This window comes from Terrapene carolina, unplaced genomic scaffold (assembly GCF_002925995.2).
Source record: "Terrapene carolina triunguis isolate 2854851 unplaced genomic scaffold, T_m_triunguis-2.0 Scaffold113, whole genome shotgun sequence".
NCBI classification, from domain to species: domain Eukaryota; kingdom Metazoa; phylum Chordata; order Testudines; family Emydidae; genus Terrapene; species Terrapene triunguis.
This window is the reverse complement of record NW_020664464.1, coordinates 24,246,601-24,268,696: the sequence shown is the minus strand read 5'-3', so window position 1 is coordinate 24,268,696 and position 22,096 is coordinate 24,246,601. Positions and strand designations below refer to the sequence as shown.

The 22,096-nt window shown below is 42.4% G+C and overlaps 1 protein-coding gene across 1 annotated transcript in view; it reads left to right on the top strand.

Moving 5' to 3' along the window:
• Positions 1-22,096, top strand: part of SHC3 (SHC adaptor protein 3) — a 71,872-nt gene that overhangs the window by 31,753 nt on the left and 18,023 nt on the right. The window contains exons 3-6 of the mRNA XM_024198944.1: positions 9,094-9,157; positions 11,301-11,420; positions 14,310-14,363; positions 19,408-19,459. Of these exons, the coding sequence (XP_024054712.1) occupies positions 9,094-9,157; positions 11,301-11,420; positions 14,310-14,363; positions 19,408-19,459 (290 nt within the window). The remainder of the gene's footprint in view (positions 1-9,093; positions 9,158-11,300; positions 11,421-14,309; positions 14,364-19,407; positions 19,460-22,096) is intronic.

Sequence of the window (22,096 nt, the reverse complement as noted above, 5' to 3'; positions counted from 1 at the left end):
GCTTTTTAATGTGCTTTACATTGTAAGCATTTTTAATTTTAATTTATTATTAATGGAAACATTTTCAGTAGTGTTGGATTAATTTGATTGACCTATGGTAGTTCAACAATAATGAACAAAAGTGGACAATAATGATAACTTATTAAGCCTGGGCAGCCCTCCCTGTCTCCTTCTGCTATCCTCTGTGAGTAAGAAAGAGCTACAGAGAGGACAGGGTTGGGGGAGAGTTGAAGACCAAACTGCCAAAGACGTGGAGCTGCCAACTCTCCTATGGATGTAGCTGCACCCTGCTCTATCAGACAAGAGGTTGATGAACCTGAGCAATTCTGTTGGCTTTTTCTTAGCAGAGATAAATAAATTCAGTTCAAGAATAACTGTGTCTGTACTGCTGTATAAAATACAAAATGTGTCCTGTCTCTGAGATATTATGAAAATGTCTGTGTGTGTAAAGTTTGGAGTTTATGGCAACTGTGGATTTAGCCAGACGGAGGCAAAAAGAAGTGAGACTTCTCAGGGCTACATTTTGAAAGTTGAACATTTTACTGGAGCAAAAAGAGATAAAAACTGGGGACTCATTTAGTAGTTAGTGTGAAGCAGAGGGGTTTTATTCCTGCTTTTAAAGGCAAATTTCAGTGCAAAGTTAACTGTAGAGTCATTACTTGACAATTAGGAGACTGTCAAATTTTTAACAGCAGATGGGCCATGGGACTTCAAACACATGGGGAAAACCAAGGTGTGGGGAAGCTGAGTGACTTTTTTACACCATGCATAATTAGTCTGTGGAATTCATTGCCACCAGATGTTGTTGAGGCCACGAACTTATCAGGCAGCAAAGAAGGGATTGGACATTTATATGAATAATAAGGCTAGCCAGTTTTATAATCATTAATCCAAAAACAAGAGATTTTGGGAGAGTTGTAAAAGCTCATGCTTCAGGATTTAAAATAATCTCTAGCAATTAGTGAGAGAGTCACCTGGGGCAAAGATTATCCCATATCTGCCTACCAAGGGCTCTGAAGTGACAGGTGTTGTCTGCTCTTAGAGACAGGGGACTAGATTAGACAAACTTTGGGTCTGATCTGACATGACAATTCCTATGCCCACTGTCATACTGTGAGCCAATGGCTGAGCTAGGAATAGAGCTTATGTCTTCTGTGTCTCAATCCATTGTCCTCCCCACTGGTCTAAACTTCCAGAGGCCATGCTGGAATGGCCTGCAAAGGAGGTTAGAGAATTATGCCTTCTTAACTAAACTGATCTAGACTTAGGTTCTTCCTTTAGTTTGCTGGCATCACTGAACTCATCTTCCAAAAAGAGAATCCCTATTGCAAATACAGGGTTTTTCACACACACTATTTGTGTACACTAAAAGGTGTTTTTAGAAGCTTGTTTGAAAATTTACTCCTTGTACTGGAAGGGCTTTTAGAGTCTGTATGATGCTTAAACATAAAGGGTGTTATTGTCAGAAATATGCACACAACTGTGTGCACAAAAATGGAGTTCTGTGTCTAATTGGCATGTACAGTTGCCATAGCTGTGCACAAAAATCAGATGTGTATGCTCCTAAGATGCCAGTTAGGTGCAAAACTGACCCAGTGTGCATGCAAATTGTGTGGTTATAAATACAAATTAGGTGTGTAATTGCATGCACAATTCCACATTTCTGAAAATCAGAACACCATCGCACTTTTAAACTCGTTTATTAGAAGTAGGATTTAACAATATGTAATTCTCTATGCTGCTGGTGTATAAAACAGTAGGATTTTCTGGAGCTCATATTAGCCTAAAGACATTGGTTTTATAAATCTGCATTTTATTCACATTTTGTGTGGAATTTAGTAAATATGTGAATAGATTCCCACAAAGGCTTGACATGAGTGAAAAGTACTGGTTGTTCTAAGATATTCTGTCTGGTGTATTGCTTAATAAATATGCATCTATGGAAGTTTGAAAATAACTGAACACCACTAAACCAAATCAATGGGTAACAAATATCTTTGGCAGTGAAGGGATTAAAAAAGCATCCACGAATTGTTGACGCAGGGTGCTCTGAAATAGCCTAAGGCTTGAGTGCACTGACTTCTGTCATTAATTTAGAAAACACTTTTCAAATGCATATAGAAAACTCTGAGATCAAGAGTATTAATTGTGCCAATGCACTTGAATTACTGTTGTGTAGTTCAACATATATCTAACCATAAGTTATGTTCTGTAGCTAATCATTGCCAAAGATGTATTTCTCTTATTATAGTCGATTACACAGTCCTGATTGTGTATACGGTTTATAAAATGTGTTAAGGATAGAATGGCCAGCTTGTTTTTGTTTCCCCCTTACAGATCTATCACACATAGAGAGAATCCCACATTGCAAGAAACAAACTGAGAAGCTGAAGGGAAGAAAAAGAGGAATGGCTTTATATCTTGCCGTATAAGTTTACCACAATTTGTTTGCCATATTCATCACCACCAGTTTATTCTATAAATCCTCCCCTCTGTTCCATGCTTTCTGTGACCTGGAATAAGTAGGCTAGTTCACATTCCTCTTCTGTGAGTTCACATCATTAGATCCTTTCACCCCTTGTACAAGCAGCTCTGCTCCAGGATTATTCATTGCACCATTATATCACGAGACCTGTCCACCGTCCTTTCATCATTCTCTTCCATACTCTCAGTTCCATGTTCATTAGCTACTTTTTCATCCTCACCTCTATCAGACCCCACCCGTTTGCCTCTCTGCCTTTAAAGCACCACTAACTATAATATGTGAGCACTAGCCTTTAAGGCTTCTTAATCCTCCCTTAACCACTTCAAACACTTCAAATTTACTGTGCCTGTTTTGTAAATGAACAAATATTCTGATTATTAAATATATTTCTGAAAGTTTACTTTTGGCCTCTGTGGGATTTATTCAGAATTAAAGTGTTAATATTAATTTTAATATAGGCCATTTTTCTCCTTGGCAGGTGGTAGCTATGTAATTTGTTTATTAAAAGGATTGGCAAAGATAGAGTGTTCAGAAATAAATAGTGGCAGACTCCACAATTTGTCCAAAAATGTGCAGTTCTTTTTCTAAGTAAATTAATTTAATGTTTGTTGCATACAATAGTTTGTCTCTTTGTTTAGGCTGGCAAAGATATAGATGGAAGCATGGGGTAACATGGATAGACAAGAGAAAAAACAGCAAGTTTTATGGCCGTGGCATGCAAGTCATTTTGTGTGTGCAAATTGGTCAGGGTTTCTAGTCTCAAAATTGACCCACCAGTTTTTTTCTTAAAATTCAATTGAAAAGTCAATGCAACTTTTACATGTCTGTCTTTTCCCACAAAACAATAGCTTCAGTACTCTCTTTTCATAAAAAGTAATCAATTGCGGGAGTGAAATAAATTTTAAAAATCCAAAATAAAACAAGCAAGGGTACATTCGTGTGATTGTCAAAACAAAATGTTTAATAAAGAAACAGTTTCCAGCTTCCTTAGAGCTAGAAGCGCACACAAAGTATGATGGTTAAACTTATGAAAAACAAACAACAGGACTATGGCCTTTTAAATGGAACATGATGCCAATGTGAAAGACATGCTTTTCTTTCTCACAATAATGTCAGATCATCATGGAGCACTGTAGGTAAGACTGGAGAAATTCAGTATTGCATATAGACAACATTTCACTCGATACACTTGCCATCTGAAATCTATACTGAAAACATACAGTGTGTTTTGTGCTGAGAAAATTACTTCAGATATGACCATCTGCAAAGCAGAAAATATTTAGGGCCAGATTTAGAACTCAGTATGTGGTCCTTACTGCAGTCTGCACAGAAACAAATTTTACAAGATATCAAGATAAGTGCTGCACTATGTGGTACATAGCTGAAATCAGTGCCTGGCTACCGTAAGGGCATGGGGTCCAGAAAGTTTTAAACATATTATTGAAAACCACTTTTCCACATCAAGCAAGAAATTACATTTATGTCCAATTTTTCCAAAGTCCATGCAATTGATTAGTCATGCAAATGTGCTGCAAACCTCTGTATTTTCCTGTTCAGATACGTGTTTGTATGCACAAGTCAGATAAGTGCACGCTCAAACTAGCAGCTGTATGCACAGTTAATCTGGTTTGATGTGTGCCTATACAGGGAATGGTGGGTGCAAAATTGCGAGGATGATGATTAATATGAGAATCAAAAGGTGGGTAAGGAACTGGTTAAAGGGGAGACTACAATGAGTCATGCTGAAAGGAGCACTGTCAGGGTGGAAGGAGGTTATTGGTGGAATTCCTTAGGAACTGGTCTTGGGACCAATCTTATTTAATATTTTCATTAATGCCCTTGGCACAAAAAGTGTGCTAATAAAATTTGTGGATGACACAAAGTTGGGAGGTATTGCCAATACAGAGGAGGACCGGAATATCATACAAGGAATTTTGGTGTAATAGAAATGGGATGGAATTTAATAGTGCAAGATCATGAACTTAGGGACCAACAAGAATTTTTGCTGTAAACTGGGGATTTATCAGTTGGAAGTGACAGAAGAGAAGCCCTCGGTGTATTGGTCAATCACAGATTGACCATGAGCCCCCAATGTGATGCAGCTGTGAAAAAAAGTCTAATACAATCATGCATCAGGTGAGATGTTTCCAGTAGATAGGAAGTGTTATTACCATTGTACAAGGCATCAGTGAGACCTTGTCCAGATGAGGAATACTGTGTACAGTTCTGGTCTCCCATGCTTAAGAAAGACGAATTCAAATTGGAACAGATGCAGAGAAGGGCTACTAGGATGATCAGAGGAATAGGTTTCTTCCTCTCATCCCTGTTCCCTAGTTTCTTATGAGAGGAGACCTAAGGAGTTTGGCTTGTTTAGTGTAACAAAATGATGGGTATGGGGAGATATAATGGCTCTCTATAAATATATCAGAGGGACAAACACCAGGGAGGGAGAGGAGTTATTTAAGTTAATGGCCAATACTGGCACAAAAAACAAATGGCTATAAATTGGCCATCAGTGAGTTTAGACTTCAAATTAGATGAAGGTTTCTAACCATCAGAGGAGTGAAATTCTGGAATAGCTTCCCAAGGGGACTAGTGGGGGCAAAAAACCTAACTTGTTTCAAGACTGAGCTTGATAAGTTTATGGAGTGGATGCTATAATGAGGTTGCAATGGCATATGGCCCATCTGTGACTGCTGTTAGCAAATATCTCCAATGGCTGGAAATGAGACACTAGATGAGAAGGGCTCTGAGTTACTACAGAGAATTATTTCCCAGGTGTCTGGCTGGTGGTTCTCACCCACACTCAGAGTCTAACTGATTTGCCATATTTGGGGTCAGGAAGGAATTTTTCAGACTGGCAGAGACCTTGGGGCACAGGCGCTTAATTTCTAATCTGCCGGGGGGTGCTCCCCCCAAGCTTTGGTAAGGCCCTGCCCCCACTCCACCCCTTCCTCCAATGCCCCAACCCCTCCCTGCTTCTTCCTGCCCTGCCCTGCCCCGTCTCTTCCCCGCCTCCTAGGTCCAAAGTGGAGGTGACCAGCAAGCTGTTTTCTTTCATCTGTTTATCTAATCAGGGATCTATATGAGCACCTCAGTACGTGAGCTCCTGCATGCCTACGGGCCAAGTAAATGCTACACCTTTTTGCAGCAGCTGTAAGGATCACTGCTGAGCAGCTGACCCCAGATTTCTTTGGGCCATCCTGTCTTCCACAGGCAAAATTGCTTGGAGAACTTCTTCTCCAGCTCCACTATCTTCACCAGCATGCTTCAAAGATAAGCTAGTATTTCGTTCAAAGCTCCTAATATCCCCACCAAAACCATTGTTAACTTTAGAACTGAGGTTGCTGTAGTGTATTTACTGAAAATCAAGGAAGTCACTAGTTAAAGCAATACTACGGTCCAGACTAGTTTCAACATGTCTTATCAGCTCAATATCATAACACCCAAATGCACTCTTGTCCTCCTGAGATCCACAGCACACTCTCTTTCATTTCACACACTCAGACACACAACCTGAACTCCAAGCTCAGCAAGGTTAAGGTGTTTTATGGACAGATGTACCTGCAGTTGGAAGTCTGCAGTGTGTTATTACTGCCTAAGCTGATATGCATCTTGGCTCCCCAGCTGTCCTCCATCCCCCTTTCCAGATCCACTTCCCAGCTAAAGTGTGCAGTGCTTCGATTGGCTGGCTGTTCCAACAGGAGGCTGGTGATACAGCCAGCCAGCCAATCCTTCAAGCTAGGTTTCTTCCTCTCATTCCAGTACATTCACTTCCCCAACTTCAGACCTGATAAGGGTAGCCAGCAGGAGTCCCAATCTGATGGATTGACTGAGTTTCCTTAGTGTAGGGCTCCTCTCTTGACACTCAGTAGCTGGCCAGCAGAGAGGCCAGGCAACCAAAGAAGTACCGACCCCAGCTCAGCATCTGAGATGGAGATGTCTCCAATGCAAAGATGCAAGCTGCACTTGTCAGGAAAATTGGCCTGCAACTCTCCCTGTCCCCTCCATGCCTTCTGTTGCTGATAGTAGCTGGGAGATTGTGAGAGCAGACAGGGAGAGTTGCCGGAAAATTTACCTGATAAGCACAGTTTGTATCTCTGCAGTCAGAGTGGATACGAGTAGCTGAAGAACTGCCCAGACCTGCTCTGAAGCACACTGGGAAGGGATGGGGAGTAAGTCTGGGAAGCCTGCCAGGGGCTGGGGAGAAGGACTCCCAGCTGCTACCCAGTCTTCCTCACTGTTTTTGCAGGATCCAGGGCTTGCTGGGAGCCTATCTGAGGAGCCAGGGGTGCTCATGGCTGGGCAGCAGGGCTAAGGAGGCAGCATTGGATCATAGATGTATGTGTTGGCTTTTTCTGGGGTTAATGAAAACAGTTGTTATGAACAAGGGAAATATTTTTTTCTGTCTGACATTACTTTTTCAAAAGTAGCCTCTGTTTGAGGTGCAGGGATGATGTCTAGGAGTGGGATGTTTTGTTGTACTGTGCTTGTGAGTCATGTCAGGTGTCATTTGCCAGCTGGCCTGATTGTTAACTGCTGTATCTGGGAGAGTTAGTAACAATTTTACACAAAACACATTGCAGAAAATTCATCGGGGTTCTGAACTGGGATAGATTTGGAGACTAAATTCAATCATTGGACAGTGAAATGGAGGGATTTAGTCTTGCTTTAAGGGCCTGATCCAAAATCTGTTGAAGTTAATGGGAGTCTTTCCACTGACTTCAGGTGCATTGGTTTGGGCCCTAGGTGAGAAGTGCCACACAATTTTAACCAGGGGCATGCACAAGGGGGGCAAGCAGGGGCACGACCCCCCCCAGTCAACAAAACCAGGGTACAGAACTCCTCCGGGGCAGGGAGAGTGAGCTCCTCCTGCCCCGGGTCAGGGCAGGAGATCCAACTCCACGGGCCACAGGAGGAGGAGAGGAGAGCCAGCTCCTCCAGTCCTGGGGCCGTGGGGGAGGAGGGGAAGAACCAGCTCCTCTAGCCATCAGGGGAGAGCGAGTGCTACAGGCCCCAGGGCTATGGGGGGGTAGAGGGGAGCCAGCGCCTCAGGCCAAGGGGGGCACAGAAAGTGCCCCTCCAAAAGTGGCCAAATTTTTATTTCAGTGCATGCTCCAATCTTAACTATGGAGTCACTACTGATTCCTCCATAATAAATCAATAACTTCATTTGTTAGGCCAGTCTCTGTGTGTGCGCTTGCACATATGTGTGCACGCCCTCCCATATGCACACTGATCACATACATTCACATAGACTATGGGTTGAAACAGTAACACAGATATTGTGTCAGAGTAGAATTAAAGTAATATTTCGGTTTTTAATGATCCTTTAGGTTGGCTTTGAGATTTTGGTTATTTTTGACTCTGTGGGCTTTCGAGTTTGCGGTGGGTTCCCTCCAATTTTGTTATTTTTAAAAATATTTGGTTGTATAAAATAAATGTCATTTGTCCATTTGGAAGTATACACATACTATTCTGTTAATAATTTGAAATCTCCCTCAATATTTAATATTGTTAAACAATATTTTGCAGTTTATCTTTAACAGTCCCAGTGGAGCCATTACAATGTATTGCATCAATCAAGGCTACATCCATTACAACACTGATATTAACATGACTAAGAAGGTCTGTGCATGCACGTTTACGGATTTTCAAGAATTAATAATTTGGTTGTTGCATTTGACCTATTGTTTAAAACCGATAGGGCCTAAAGACATTCACCTACAGCTGCATGATCAGCAAAATTTCATTTTGAAATACAATCATATTCTTCATTCAAATTCCTCCTGAGTGTATGTTTCTTTCACTTAGCCTGCCAGCATTAATTTACCAATGCCATAAGTCTGATTAGAAAAAAAACCATAATGTTGGTGATATAAAGATATTTGTTGTGGTACAGTAATGCCACAAGTTATGTGGATCATAATGAACAAATACCAGTAAAATCCTTACACCACAACACACTGTCATTTATTTTCTTTACAACATACATTTTGCAGCAAAATGATTGCAGAAATATTTTAGAGAGTTTTGATACTATGTGAAACCAGGCTGGCTTGGCTCTGCACAACCGTCTCTATGTTCTAAATTTAGAAAAAAAAAACAAAATAAACACAAATATTAAAAATGGTCTCAAATGGTGTTTAATAATTAATAGTAGCATTGTTTTAAGACCTGATATCTCACTAGGATAAAAAAAATGAGACTTGTGCAGCATATACCAGCTCTCCAATGGTGTAAAGAGCCAATTTTTATCCTTGATGGTTCTCATGTTATTGCACCTTGAACCAAAAATGAGTATTGTACCTCAGAGCAGAATAATCCAAATTTGGAGAAAATTCCACATTTGGGCAGGAAGGTAGTAGGGAAATGTTTTTGGCAGGTTGTATTTTTAAAAAAAATTGAGTCTGTTTTAAAGCTGATCAGAGACGATATCTTTACTGGTGAGAAAAGAACTAATTGACTCACTAGTTATCGGGTCTTCACTTGTGACTGAATGCCATAAAGAACTAAGTTGTCAAATATTCCCCTTCAGTGCAATTTGAACATATAATGAAGAAACCAACACATCCATTTGCTATAAAGCTTATTTTCTGTCTCCACAGGGAAGCAATCAGCCGTGTTTGTGAAGCAGTACCTGGAGCCAAAGCAGCCTTCAAAAAAAGAAAGGTATTTTTCTTTCTTTCTTGTCAGTGACACATATTTCCTTAGTTCAGCATAGCAGAAACCAAATGCAGTGGGCAGGTGTGTTTAAGTCAGCCTGAGAACTGCAGGTGCAGAATCTTCCAGAGTCTTGTCTGTGTGCAGCCACTGTAGATTGCACCGACTGCCCTTCTGGTCAGCATCGCTCATAGAGTTCAAAGTAAGGGAGTGTAAGGATACTCCTTCCTCCCCTGCCTGGGATATCCATATCATGGCTAGTAGCATAGCTGGGTGGGGAAGTGGCTGGGGAGTGGGTGAAGTCTTGGGTCTGCCCCCACACTACTGGCCACAGCAAAGGGGGAAGTACACTGTGCTAGGTATATGGCTGACACAAACTGTTGCCCTCCTGGAGCAAGGAAAGAACCATCCAGGCACCATATTGTGACTCTGAGTGCCAGTACGATCCCGGCTCTATCTCTGGAGCAGCACAACTATGAACTGCCCCTGACTCAGGGCTTGTGGCAAAGCCACAGTTTAGCTCTTAGGAAGTTTAGTTTGCAGTGACGTGAGCTTGTATCTGAAATGGATAACTGCTGCACTATCAACAGAAATAGAATGTATGAGGGAGGGTTCAGAACAAGAACCCACACACCGTCCTTGCTGAATGTGGCCTTTTTCTTGTAGCTGAGAGCTATGTAATATATATTTAGCTCTCGTGGTCTCAACGGGGGTACTGTATTCAACTCCCAGTGAGACATATGCAAACACTAAAACAACAAATACCACAGCGACAATAGAATCTGCTTCAGAACAGAACTGTCTTTTCAAAGAATATCTTCCATATTCAGCATTTTTAATGGGGGCTTTTAATCAAAAACTAAAAGAAAGGCAAATGTCTTTTTTCTTGAAAAACAAAATGCCACAAAATAACACTGGGAAAATGGATGAAAGGAAGTTCCTAGTGCCCAATGAGCCATCTTGCTGAATCAGTGTGTCTAAGAGCAGTATCTCCTGTTGAGAGATTAGAATCTGAATACTTGGGTTCATCACTCATGAAAAATTGTACAGAGATTTGGTTGTGCAAAGCAAAATATATCAATGAGTGGAGATTGTCCCACAGTAATTGAGAATTAGGTAGGTTGTCCATTTAGAAAATAAAATCCATGAGGAAAGTATTTCAGTTACTTTGCCGATGTCCCTCGACCACCTGATGGCGTCCGACACCATGAGTTGCTGCATCAGCCGAGTGTAGCGTTGACCATTTCCGCATTCTCTCAGCACTCGCTCGAACTACTTTTAAAACAAACCAACCCTTTGGAAAGGGAAAGGGTGCTGGTAGCAGCTAAATCTTAACAACAGCAACAAAAAACACATGAACTTTTGCAGGTCTGTGCCCCGCCCTGTCTTCACGGTGACTCTCATGTTTTTGTCAGTTTCAGCTCATGTATCTTAATTTACATGGCTAGGGCAAATTCTTGTCTCTAGTCTGTAATATGGATTTATTACATAGTAATAAAAATTCTTCTATGTGAAGTACACTGGCTTAGTGTATGCAGTTATATCTCCTTCTATCTCTAATGAGAATAAGACTTTGCTACTTACTTATAGCTAACAAAGTTATTCCTTCATCTCAAATATTAAGACTATGTGCTTTGGTGTTGTAAGTCCAGGGTTTGATCCCCACTGACAATTGCACAGTAATAATGCTTTGCAATCTATGGTTTGATGCTATATTCCACACTTATGCTTTAACCATTTTGTTAATTGTGTTATGAGGAATGACCTACAGAGAAAAATAGCTGCCCAAATGAAGTGATCACTAGAGTAGAGTAAAAGTTGTCATTCTTGAATAGCAGCTCTTAAGATGTCAGCTGAGCCTGCATGAAGTGTGCCATGTACACCTTGTACAGGGGAGGTTGGAGGGCTGCTATTAGCAAGTCAGGCTCCTGTACTGGGTATAGACTGGCTACAGAGCTCCCTTCTCAGAGGTACACCAGATATGAGCCTTCCATAAGATCCTTTAATGAACTGCCAGGAATGGCTGAGGTTAGTTTAAATGGGGTTTGTTACACAGTGTCCCCACGTGGCTGAACAGTATAATACAGTTTAGCAATCCATTACAGTGAGTTGTCGTCGCGAATCAACTAAAATGTATTACTTTACTTCACAGCCACCAAGCAAAGTTCTCTCTAGCGTCTTGGGAAAGAGCAATCTTCAGTTTGCAGGAATGAACATAACTCTAAATATATCCACCACCAGCTTAAATCTAATGACTCCTGATTCAAAACAGGTTTGTGTATAAAAATCCCTAAGTCCATTGATGAAGAGCATATCGTGTAATGTTTACTACTTGATAAAATGCTCCTGTGCTTAAAGTATTATTTCTTTATCAAATAAAAAAGGAATGAAAATGTAAAGTGCAATAGATTAGTTTGTTTACACATTTAACATAGATTGGTGAAAATAATGTTTTCACAGTAATTCTGTCATTACCTCTCAAAAGGTCCACTTTACAATGTGAAATGGCGTTTTCTGGCAGAAAAAGGTCCAGTTCCAAACTTTGGCTGTGTTTGGGTGGAGGTATTTTGGTTCTGACCAATCTACAGAGATGAATGCCTATCCCCAGTGTTTTTTCTTTTCTTTTTCTATATATTGTGTTAGAAGGCATTCTATTCATAAGGTGATGTGAAAAATCCTGCTTTGGGGGTTTTGCACTTCAGTGAAATGTCTGCCTTTCAGAAGAAGGAAGCCTGTGTCAACCAACCCCTTTATTCTTCTCCTTTGTGCTGAAGGTATATACTGACTCTGGGGAATCACTGCAGTGGGTTGTGAATGATGTATGAGATGAGAAAAAATCTTGCTCACTATGTATATAGAGAAAGCTGATGGTGTTGCATAATCACTGCTGTGCTATTTGCTGCGAGCTACGTACCTAGATGTGCCTAGATACAGCAAGGGAAAAAACCTGCTGTGCCGCAAGATAAAAAATAAACTACAAACACACACACACACATACCTGAAAGGTTTCTTACTTTTTATTTGTCTTTTCCCCACCATCTTGTAGATAAGCTGCTGTAGTCTTCTACTACAGTACTAGCTCAAGCACTGTAGTAGCAGCACTATGGCATGTTGTAGTGTTTTGGACCATTATTAAAGCATCTGATAGTACTTTTTATAAGGGCAGTTGTCCCCAGCTTTCACTACTGGCACAAGAAGCTTTCCCGTAGTATGACCCATCTGCAAAACATACAAAAAACGGAAGGCATTTTAAAAATAAGAAGTCATTTTAAATAAAGGGCGAGAGCCTCAGCTCTGTGTAAAGCAGCAGAGATTTGGGGATGTCAATGGAGCTATGCTGATTCACACCAGCTGAGGGTCAACCCCAAATGTTTTGGCTTCTCTCCACAATATAGTTTCATTCACTGGAAATAGAAGAGATGACTGATATCATGTGTATCTATATTCACTACACAAGCTATGATGATGGAGGACTGGGAAATGAAGGGGTCTTTGACAAACCAGCACTCTGGTGGAGGGCTCCTTCATTTCTGGTTTATACTAGGAGTGTTGGATTACCCCAGAGAGCATTCCTGGAATGTATAAAAATGTGGTCTGCTTTCTGTGGCATACCTTTCAGAATACTGAAAGCAAGGTTGGCCAAGTGGCTTTCTGATTAGTTCTTTATGGTGCTATCCAAGAAAGACAGGCTTGATTCTTGTTACTAGTCTCTTGCTCGTGGATCAGCTTTGGACTGGAGAGAATGGAAAAACAGCATTCTTAGTTTGGAGTAGGGAGGTAAGGGACCAGTTGAGTTGCTCCATTGAGTTGACCATGTTAGTTAGGAGTCATTACACTACACATTACACTAATTGAATTCCCCCCCCCCCGCCATGTTAAGTTCTTCTCACACCTTCTATGGGTCATCTCGATTATCACTTCAAAGTTTTTTCTTCTGCTGCTACTGATAGCTCATCTCAATTGATTGGCCTCTTACAATTGGTATGCGTACTTCCACCTTTTCATGTTCTCTGAATGTATAAATATCTTCTGTCTGTGTGTTCCACTCTATGCATCTGAAGAAGTGAGCTGTAGCCCACGAAAGCTTATGCTGAAATAAATTTGTTAGTCTCTAAGGTGCCACAAGTACTCCTGTTCTTTTTGCGGATACAGACTAACACGGCTGCTACTTTGTAACCTTAGTTAGGAGTGACATTGAGACACGGAGTGAATTACTGTTCAGACCTCCTGGTACAAAGACCACCGTGATGCAGGTCTTTGAGCGATAGCGGGGAGAGAAACCCTCCCTTGGGGATAAAGAGGAATACAGTCCTCCACTGAGAATAAAAATAATGAAAGATCTATTTAAAGGTTATAGTTGGGTGAGCAGATGGGGCTGGAAGTATTATGAAGGCAGCATGCGTTACATGGAGGAAGCACTTCACTTTATTCTCTGACCCTTTCTGACTCAGCGAAGGAACTCCAAGAGACAGCCTTTTTCTCGAGAGGGAGGTACTGCTAGGCATGGTCTTTCAGGTGCAGGGAAAAAAGGGGAAAGGAAAATTAGTCAGCTCAGGGAATGCCTCTCTCTATGACCCCCCACTCCCTTTCCACTGCTCTGACAGTTAACCCCATTGAGCCAGAGAGCCTATCTGGTGTCCACAATGTTCAAATCCACAGGAGGTTATGGAAGCCCCTAACATTTGCCCTCTATAGCCATGCAGGATATGGAAGCTCTGTATTTTGGGTGAAGTGTACCCTTTTGCTACATTCATCACTACCTGTGACAAAAACTCACTTCAACAGATTAAAGTTTCTCCAAAATATCTTCAGGAAACTGTATTTTCAGATAAGATACTGTATGGCAGGACTATATAATTTACTTGAATGCTGGGCACATTTTTATGTTCATTCATTGCTATTCTAAAATTTCATTGTCCTTCAACTTAAGGAAAACCTGAAGTAGGGATATCTAACATTATTAAGCTTGTTTACATCAGCAGCATGTTCTCTGTGACTAACTCCTCATAGATGAAAGGCAAGAATTTATTTTGATCTTGTTTTCGGTTTTTACTTCACTCTCACACAAAAAAAAAAAAAAAAAAGAAAGAAAACCAAAGGGGGTAATCTGCAAAAGAGAATCTACTGACTCATACTTTTGTTTTTTTTCTGATCCAAACAGATCATAGCAAATCATCATATGCAGTCTATTTCCTTTGCCTCTGGAGGTGATCCGGTAAGCATTTCTTCAGTCATTTCCTTCCATATGTATTGCTATAGGAGGACCTTGTGCCAGGATTTATCTCATGTCTTACTCAAAGGAAAATATAAGCATGATAGCTTCTGTTTCTTATTTTGTAAGCTCTTCTGGACTGTTTCCATCAAGCTCTTTTTGAGGGAAACCACTGACAGGCAGTCACAAATCCTCCTCTATGAATGAGTGTCAGGAAAAGTGTCAAAGGGCCTGGAGCATTTCATATAAATCTTATAAATCCTGTAAGTAGGGCCCTGTGGTTTTCAAAGTAAGCACAGTATTTTCATATGGATATCCTTTTACTTTTCATCTTGATTGTTATCCATTTTGCCCTTCCTGCAGTAAAGGACTGAGGATGTGGCTGTATTTCTAGCCTCGTAGCCCCAAGTAATTTTTCTTTCCTTTCTTTTTCCTCAACTCTATCTTATGAAAACGGAGAGCCAAATACTGTCCTCAGATATGTCTATTCCACTCATATGTTTGAGGAGAGGATGTGGCTTTTAGGAGAAGCCCAGTTCTGCATTTCTATACTTGCCATGTTTAGTTTTCCTCTCAGATGCCTCCGTGCAACTCACATTCAATTCAGAGGGCAGATCTGGGCTTTTTACTTATCTACATATTTGTTTGAGCTATCCTCCCAATTTCATACTAAATACGCTTCAGAATATGTCCTATCTATGAAGAATTGAGAAAATCTCAAAACAGTAAAAGTCCCTCCTGAGTCTTGAAAGCCTTTACTCTAGATCAGGGGTCAGCAACCTCTGGCACGCGGCTCGCCAGGGCAAGCACCCTGGCGGGCCAGGCTGGTTTGTTTACCTACCGCGTCGGCAGGTTCAGCCGATTGCGGCTCCCACTGGCCGCGGTTCGCCGTCCCAGGCCAATGGGGGCTGCGGGAAGTGGCGTGGGCCAAGGGGATGTGCTGGCCGCGGCTTCCCGCCGCCCTCATTGGCCTGGGACAGCGAACCGCGGCCAGTGGGAGCTGCGATCAGCCGGACCTGCTGACGTGGCAGGTAAACAAACTGGCCTGGCCCGCCAGGGTGCTTACCCTGGCGAGCCACGTGCCAGAGGTTGCCGATCCCTGCTCTAGATTGATCAACCCAGTCCCTGTTGTCAGGGTCAGGTCCACTTACATGGCACATATAGCCCTCTCTATGAAATAGCTCTCCCACCTCAACTGCAAGATGAGTTAACTGCACCAGCTCTTCAGGGCAAAATATCCTTGACATGTTTGCAAACTGACTGTTATCAATATGCTAAATGGGTCAAATTCATCCATGATGTAACTCTGCTAAACTCAATGGGGATACAGCAGGGATAAATGTGGGCCATTGTAAAATAATAATTCAGGGAGTAAAGATTGATCAACAGCACCTCTGAAATACCACAGCTTGCAATAGATACTGGAAATGAACAATTCCTGCAGCAGGCAGAGGTGTGATTAGTACAGTTGCCTGCCTCCATAGGAAAGTTCTTTGCCACCCCATCTGCCATCCCACATCCTAAGTCCTAGAAACACCCCCACCCATTGGCAGAGTGATTTACCAGGTAACAGCATTACCAGCACAGCAGTAAGAGATTTGAATTGAAATAAACAAGGTCTATCAAATGTTTTAGTGAGATGAAAGTCATGCCACTGAGTCACTGAGAAATCAAATCGTACCAAGTACAGGACCCAACAAGAGCTGGTGAAACTGTAAAGTAGCATTCACACAACAAGATCACTGCATGATGATCTCATCCTGGGGGTGGAGAGGAGAGTAGGTGTGAGCATCCATTGACATTCAGCAGGCTTGTCATAGTAGGATCCTAGTTGGGAGAACTTTAAATAAAAGAAAGAGCTTGCTCATGTGGTTCCTGTCTCTCACAGCTAAACTTAATTACTGCTTGATGCACCAAACATACCAAACCAGCCTAGCATATATCCCAATATAAATGTATTGATTGTTTTCTTTCCTCTTCAGGGGTGAAATCCACCACCACTCCCACCAAAGTCATTCCCCATACATCAGGTCACTGGGAGTATTAGAGATGCATGAACAGAGAGACAGGGCTATTCTGTTCTGTTCTATACACCTTCTTTTACTGTGGTATCTGAGTGCATTGCAGTAGTGCATTAAGTGATGTGAGTGTTACAGTTCAGGGCAATTGCACCAGTATTCCCTCACAGTGGTCCCTTGAGGGCACTCACTCTAAACTCCCAGCTCCTCAACCATCACCTCTCTTGGGAAGAGACCCACATCTCTCTCCCTCCTGACAGTGCACAGTTCCCTGTCTACACTGTGATATTCTCAGCAAGCCAGACTGCCTAAACAGGCCAGTGTCTGCACTTTGCTTTCTCTCCAGAGGCTATGAACAGCTGTAATTACCAGCAGTCACAAGTTACTACACGACTCTTTCTAAGCAAGCACATTTATTCTTAAGGGGAAAGCATTACAGAGAAAACATTAAAACAACAAAAGAACGTACACACATTCTAATAAGTTTATCAGAGTTCACCCCTCCCAACTCCTCCTGGCTCTGTTAAGAGTCAGTGCTTTGAACCCCACAATGGAGCTTTTCTATGGTCACAAATTCATAACAGCCTTAGCTCAGAACTACCACCACCACGAACAGGTTAGTCTTTCCTGTATGCAGCTTGGGCCTTTGATCTTGAGACTCCAAGAACAGGTAATCTGCAGATAATGGCCCTCTCCTCAGGGTGGAACTTCAAAAGACTGGGTTTTTGTATAACTGGAGGTAGGGAATTTGCATTCATCTCCCCTTAGAGATTCCTCAGGTAAATCACTTGACAATGTTTGTCCCCAAAAGCCCATTCTTACACATTGTTCAGTACAGTTTTTTGAAGTTCATAACACTTCCCAAGGTTCACATCATGTCTACCCCCTAGAGAGGTTACATACAATCCCGGCCCACGATAATACATAACCTTTGCATTTAATACAGTGGACTCAAAAGATACTTAAACTTAACCCATTAAGGTTTTTTTCAAGGATATTGTAGGAAATTGCCATATCTGACACAGGGACTAACATCTGCCACATGTGGTTTGTTCTTGCTCTCATCCTCTCCCCAGGAGAACTGTGTATGCAATATAATGTTTTGTTTTGGTAGGCGAAGTTGAAGAAGTGTGACTTGCATTTGGAGCGGAAGGTGTTGAAGTCTGTGATATCTTTACTTCTGTGGGATTTTGTTCCACAGTCTCAGCCCTGGTCTACACTAGTGGGGGGGTTGATGTAAGATACGCAACTTCAGCTACGCAAATAGCGTAGCTGAAGTCAGCGTATCTTAGGTCGATTTACTTGGCTGTGAGGATGGCGGCGAGTCGACCACTGCTGCTCCCCTGTCGACTCCGCTTCCGCCTCTCATGAGCTGGAGTTCCGGAGTCAATGGGGAGCGCATTCAGGGATCGATTTATCCACGTCTAGACGAGACGCGATAAATCGATCCCGATAGATCGATCACTACCCGCTGATCCGGTGGGTAGTGAAGACCTGCCCTTAGATTGGCTCTCAAGAAGGCTCTATCTCCCATACAGACAAGCTTTACTCTTGTGGTGGGAAGTTCCATTGTGCCATAGTTGTCAACTATGGTCTTCATGCCAGAGCTTCAGGCATGGGTGGCGGGTGAACGTGCTGTTGGGAGAGGCTAGCCTCCGGCCCCTCCCCCTCTGCCGGAGGCCCGACCCCTCCCCTTCTGCTCCCCCGACGGAGCGTGGAGCACCCCCTCCATGGTTGATGCCCCCCCCCGTGCGCCCCAAGCCCCAGCGTGCCAGGTGGGTGGGCGGTGGGGCCGGAGTGTCCACAGTCTCAGTGCACTGGGTGGGCAGACAGCGCGGCCAGAGTGCCCCCAGCCCTGGATTGTCCCCGGCTCCAGCCCCAGCGCTGAGCAGGCAGGCAGCGAGGCTGGAGCAGCCCCAGCACACCGGGCATGCAAGCAGCACAGCTGAAGCACCCCCAACCCCAGTGCCCCCAGCCCCGGGCCTTGTGCACATTGGCCCCAGCCTCTTGGCCACAGAAGAGCAGGAAAGAAACTGGAAGCAGGCAGGAGGGGGTTTCAGGGTGGAGCATAGGCGGGGCCACACCAGGCTGTTTGGGGAGGCACAGCCTTCCCCTGCCTATACTACCCACCGCCCATGGCTTCAGGCAATCTTTTAGATATTGAGTGTCTTGGACGAGACCCTGATTCTTCTCTCAATTGGGGCCTCATCCAAAGCCCACTGATGTCAATGTGAGTCTTTTAACTGGCTTTGGAAGAGGTCCTTGCACTGGTGTAAATTAAGGGTAATGCTTTGGAAGTCAATGGAGTGAAACCAGAGTGAGTGGGATCAGAACCAATCCTGTAAATGTTTTTGGAATAAAACAAGAGTTGCTTTTGCACATGCTTGCTGTCTGAGCTGTAGGTGTTCAAACAGGATATTAATATGGTGCTCAACAGGGCATAGTTAGGCCCTGTCCACATTAAAATTGAATAGATGCCAGCATTAGCTGTACTTAAGGGCAAGATGGAAGAGCTTTTTAAAAAGGATTTTGCTTATCTGGCCAGCATTCCCTAGCCTTATTTATCAGTTAAAGGTAGTCACAAAACATAAAAACATAGCCTGGAAGACATGTAAAATAAAAATTTATTTTTCCTTATTCCCATTTTATTTGCATCCTTGTGTTAGGTTTACCTGAGAGTTAGTCTGTAGCATGGTTTTATATCATGAGTAAACTCACATATAAGAAAGGACTGCAAAAACTGTCCACACTGGTCAGGGAAACCATGCTGGAAGCCTGCTACAGACTAGCATGCTTAAACGTGGATATTGATGGCATAGTGTTAACTATATTGTGAACATGGCCTTCAGAGTGATTCCATACAGAGGAAGTACTCAGTCATATTGCTGTGTGTAAAATGGTGGGTTAGCGATCTGTCCCACCCTCACCACCAGGCTATCACTTCATGGGAAATACTTATGTGATATGCTCTGCTCTTTTGTTACAGTGCAAAAGCAAATTCATTATATATATATATCAATTTTTTACAGGATACAACAGACTATGTTGCATATGTAGCTAAGGACCCTGTTAATCGCAGAGGTAAGGTATTTTCTATATTTGGTGCCTTCTGTTTAAAAATATAAATTCATATTTTCATTTTATTGGATTTTTCCAGAAAAAGTAAATGCAACACAATAAAAAGTTGACATTAGGGATGATCACTGGAACAATAAGCACAGCAATAATCAGCAGCCACACACGTTAGTCCAGCAGATTTTTTGCCATGATTAATATATTTCAGATCATTTGGATGCTCCTCATGCCTGGACTGGACCTTCCTAGCCTCTTTGCTGAATGTCGTGAGGAAGGAGATCATAACCCTCTTTGTCTCTGATCTTGTATTCAAGCTGTTACCTAGTTCTCCTTCTACTTTCCCTGAGGTCAGACAATGGTTTCTCTCTAAGGCACCTGTTAGTGATTGCCTCCAACAAACGGGATTTATGATCCAGTTCTGATTCTCATAAATAAAAGCAAATTACAGAAAGAGAGAGAAGAAATCATAATCTAGAAAGACAGGTACAAAAGGCTACCATCTGCTTGTATTACAGAAAGCTTTGTGAGGCTTTAAGTTTAAGTTACAAAATAATGTATAATATATTAATAATAAATAGATTCTCAGGTAGAGTTTAAGGCCAGAGGGAGCATTAGATTATCTAATCTGACTTCCTGCATATCACAGGTCACTAAACTTCACTCAGTTTACCCCCGTGTTAGTCCAGTAACTTGTGCTTGGCTATAGAATATCTTTCAGAAAAGCATCCAGCCTAGATTTGAAGACATCAGGAGATGGAGAATCCTCTATGTTCCGAGTTCCCGGGGTAGTTTGTTCCAGTTGTTAATCACCCTCATTGTTAAAAATATATGCCTAATTTCTAATTTGAATTTCTCTCGCTTCAGTTTCCAGTCATTGGTCCTTGTTCTGCCTTTCTCCACTAGATTAAAGAGCCCTTTACAGCTGGGCATTTTCTCCCCATGAAGGTACTTATGCACTGTAATTAAGTCACCTCTTAATCTTCTTTTTGATAAACTAAACAGACTGAACTCTATAAGTCGCTCACTGTCAGGCATTTTCTCCAGCTCTCAAATCATTTTGTGGCTCTTTTCTGCACTCTGCAATTTTTCAATAATCTTTTTAAAATGTGGTCATTAGAACTTGACACAGAATTCCAGTATTGGCCTCACCAACACCATGTACAGGTGTAAAATCACTTCCTCACTACTCCTTTTATTATACATCTGTAATGGTGCGTTCTCACCTCAAGAGTGCCCCCTCAATATAGCAGGAGTTTTCATATCCAGTGTCCCCTTCAGGCCATCTTGCACACCACCCAGCTCTCTGGCTGAGAAGAAGGCTCTAATTTGTCTTCTTGTCTAATTGTCTAATTGTCACATACAGACAATCTTTACTCTTGTGGTGGGAAGTTCCATTGTGCCAAATCCCTTCTAGGGTAACAAAATGTCCAAGCGGAGTCCAAAATATCCACCTATCTTCTGGGCCCTGGGTTCCAGCTGTTTCACTGCTTTTCCCCAGCTCTGGTGTCAAGTCCTGTCCTAAGTCTTCCTGAGGCCTCTAGCTTCCAACAGCCTCTGGCAGGTGGAGTGAATGTGCCTAACTGGCCCTTAATCTTTTCTTGCCCATGATGGGGTTCACCCCCTCACAATATCCAATTGACACACCATTGCTTTAGGAGCTCATGTTCAGGTTTGTCCACTGTGACCCTTAAATCCTTTTTTGAATCATGTCTTTCCAAGATACAGTCCCCCATTCTGTAGGTATGACCTGCATTCCTTGATTCTAGATGTATAGCTTTGCATTTGGCTGTACTGAAAGACATTTTGTTTGAATTGGACCTAGTTTAACAAGTGATCCAGAGCACTCTGTATGACTGTCCTGTCCTCATTATTTACCACCCTCCCAGTCTTTGTGTCACCCACAACATTTATCAGCAGTGATTTTATATGTACTTCTACATCACTGATGAAAATGTTGTTATAATTTAAATTAGCACCCACAGCATGCTCCACATTATACACACATATAAGAAGACTCATTCTTTCCCTAAAAAGATTAAAATGGTACTTGTCCTCTCACAGCCTAATGCTCTCACTCTTGCAGTGCAGCGGTTGTCTGTCTTCCAGTCACCCAGTTTGTAACAAACCCTAAAGAAATATCTCAGTGTGAGCCAAACTTCTCCTTCTTTGTATAAGAAACCTAAAGGTGTAATCCAGGAAGCAACTTAGATGCTTAAACTACAGAGTTGGGTGCCTATGTCTCAGTGCCCAGCACCACTGTGATTCATGAAACTCCTGCTTGGCTGCCACCTAACCCTGTGGGTGCCTAAGCTCACTCGTCATCTAACTTCCTTCTGTAAAAGTTCCCTAGGCGCCCAAGTATTCGACCCTGGGGCATATGCACTGCTGCCTCCCTTTAGGTGCCCAGGTGCCTATACTGTGTAAGCCCCAGAGTGATTCACGAATCAGGGGAAGACAGGCATTCAGCTGCCTAAATCACATGCAAAGCCTAATCTGAGGCCAATAACTGTTCCACTGTGGATAAATACTTGAATAGTCACTGGGCCAGAGAGAAAGAGAGAGCCCAGTGGTTAGGGCATCCACCTGGGAGGAGGGGAGACCTAGGGTCCAATCCCCCTGCTCCAATGACTCTCTCATTATTTG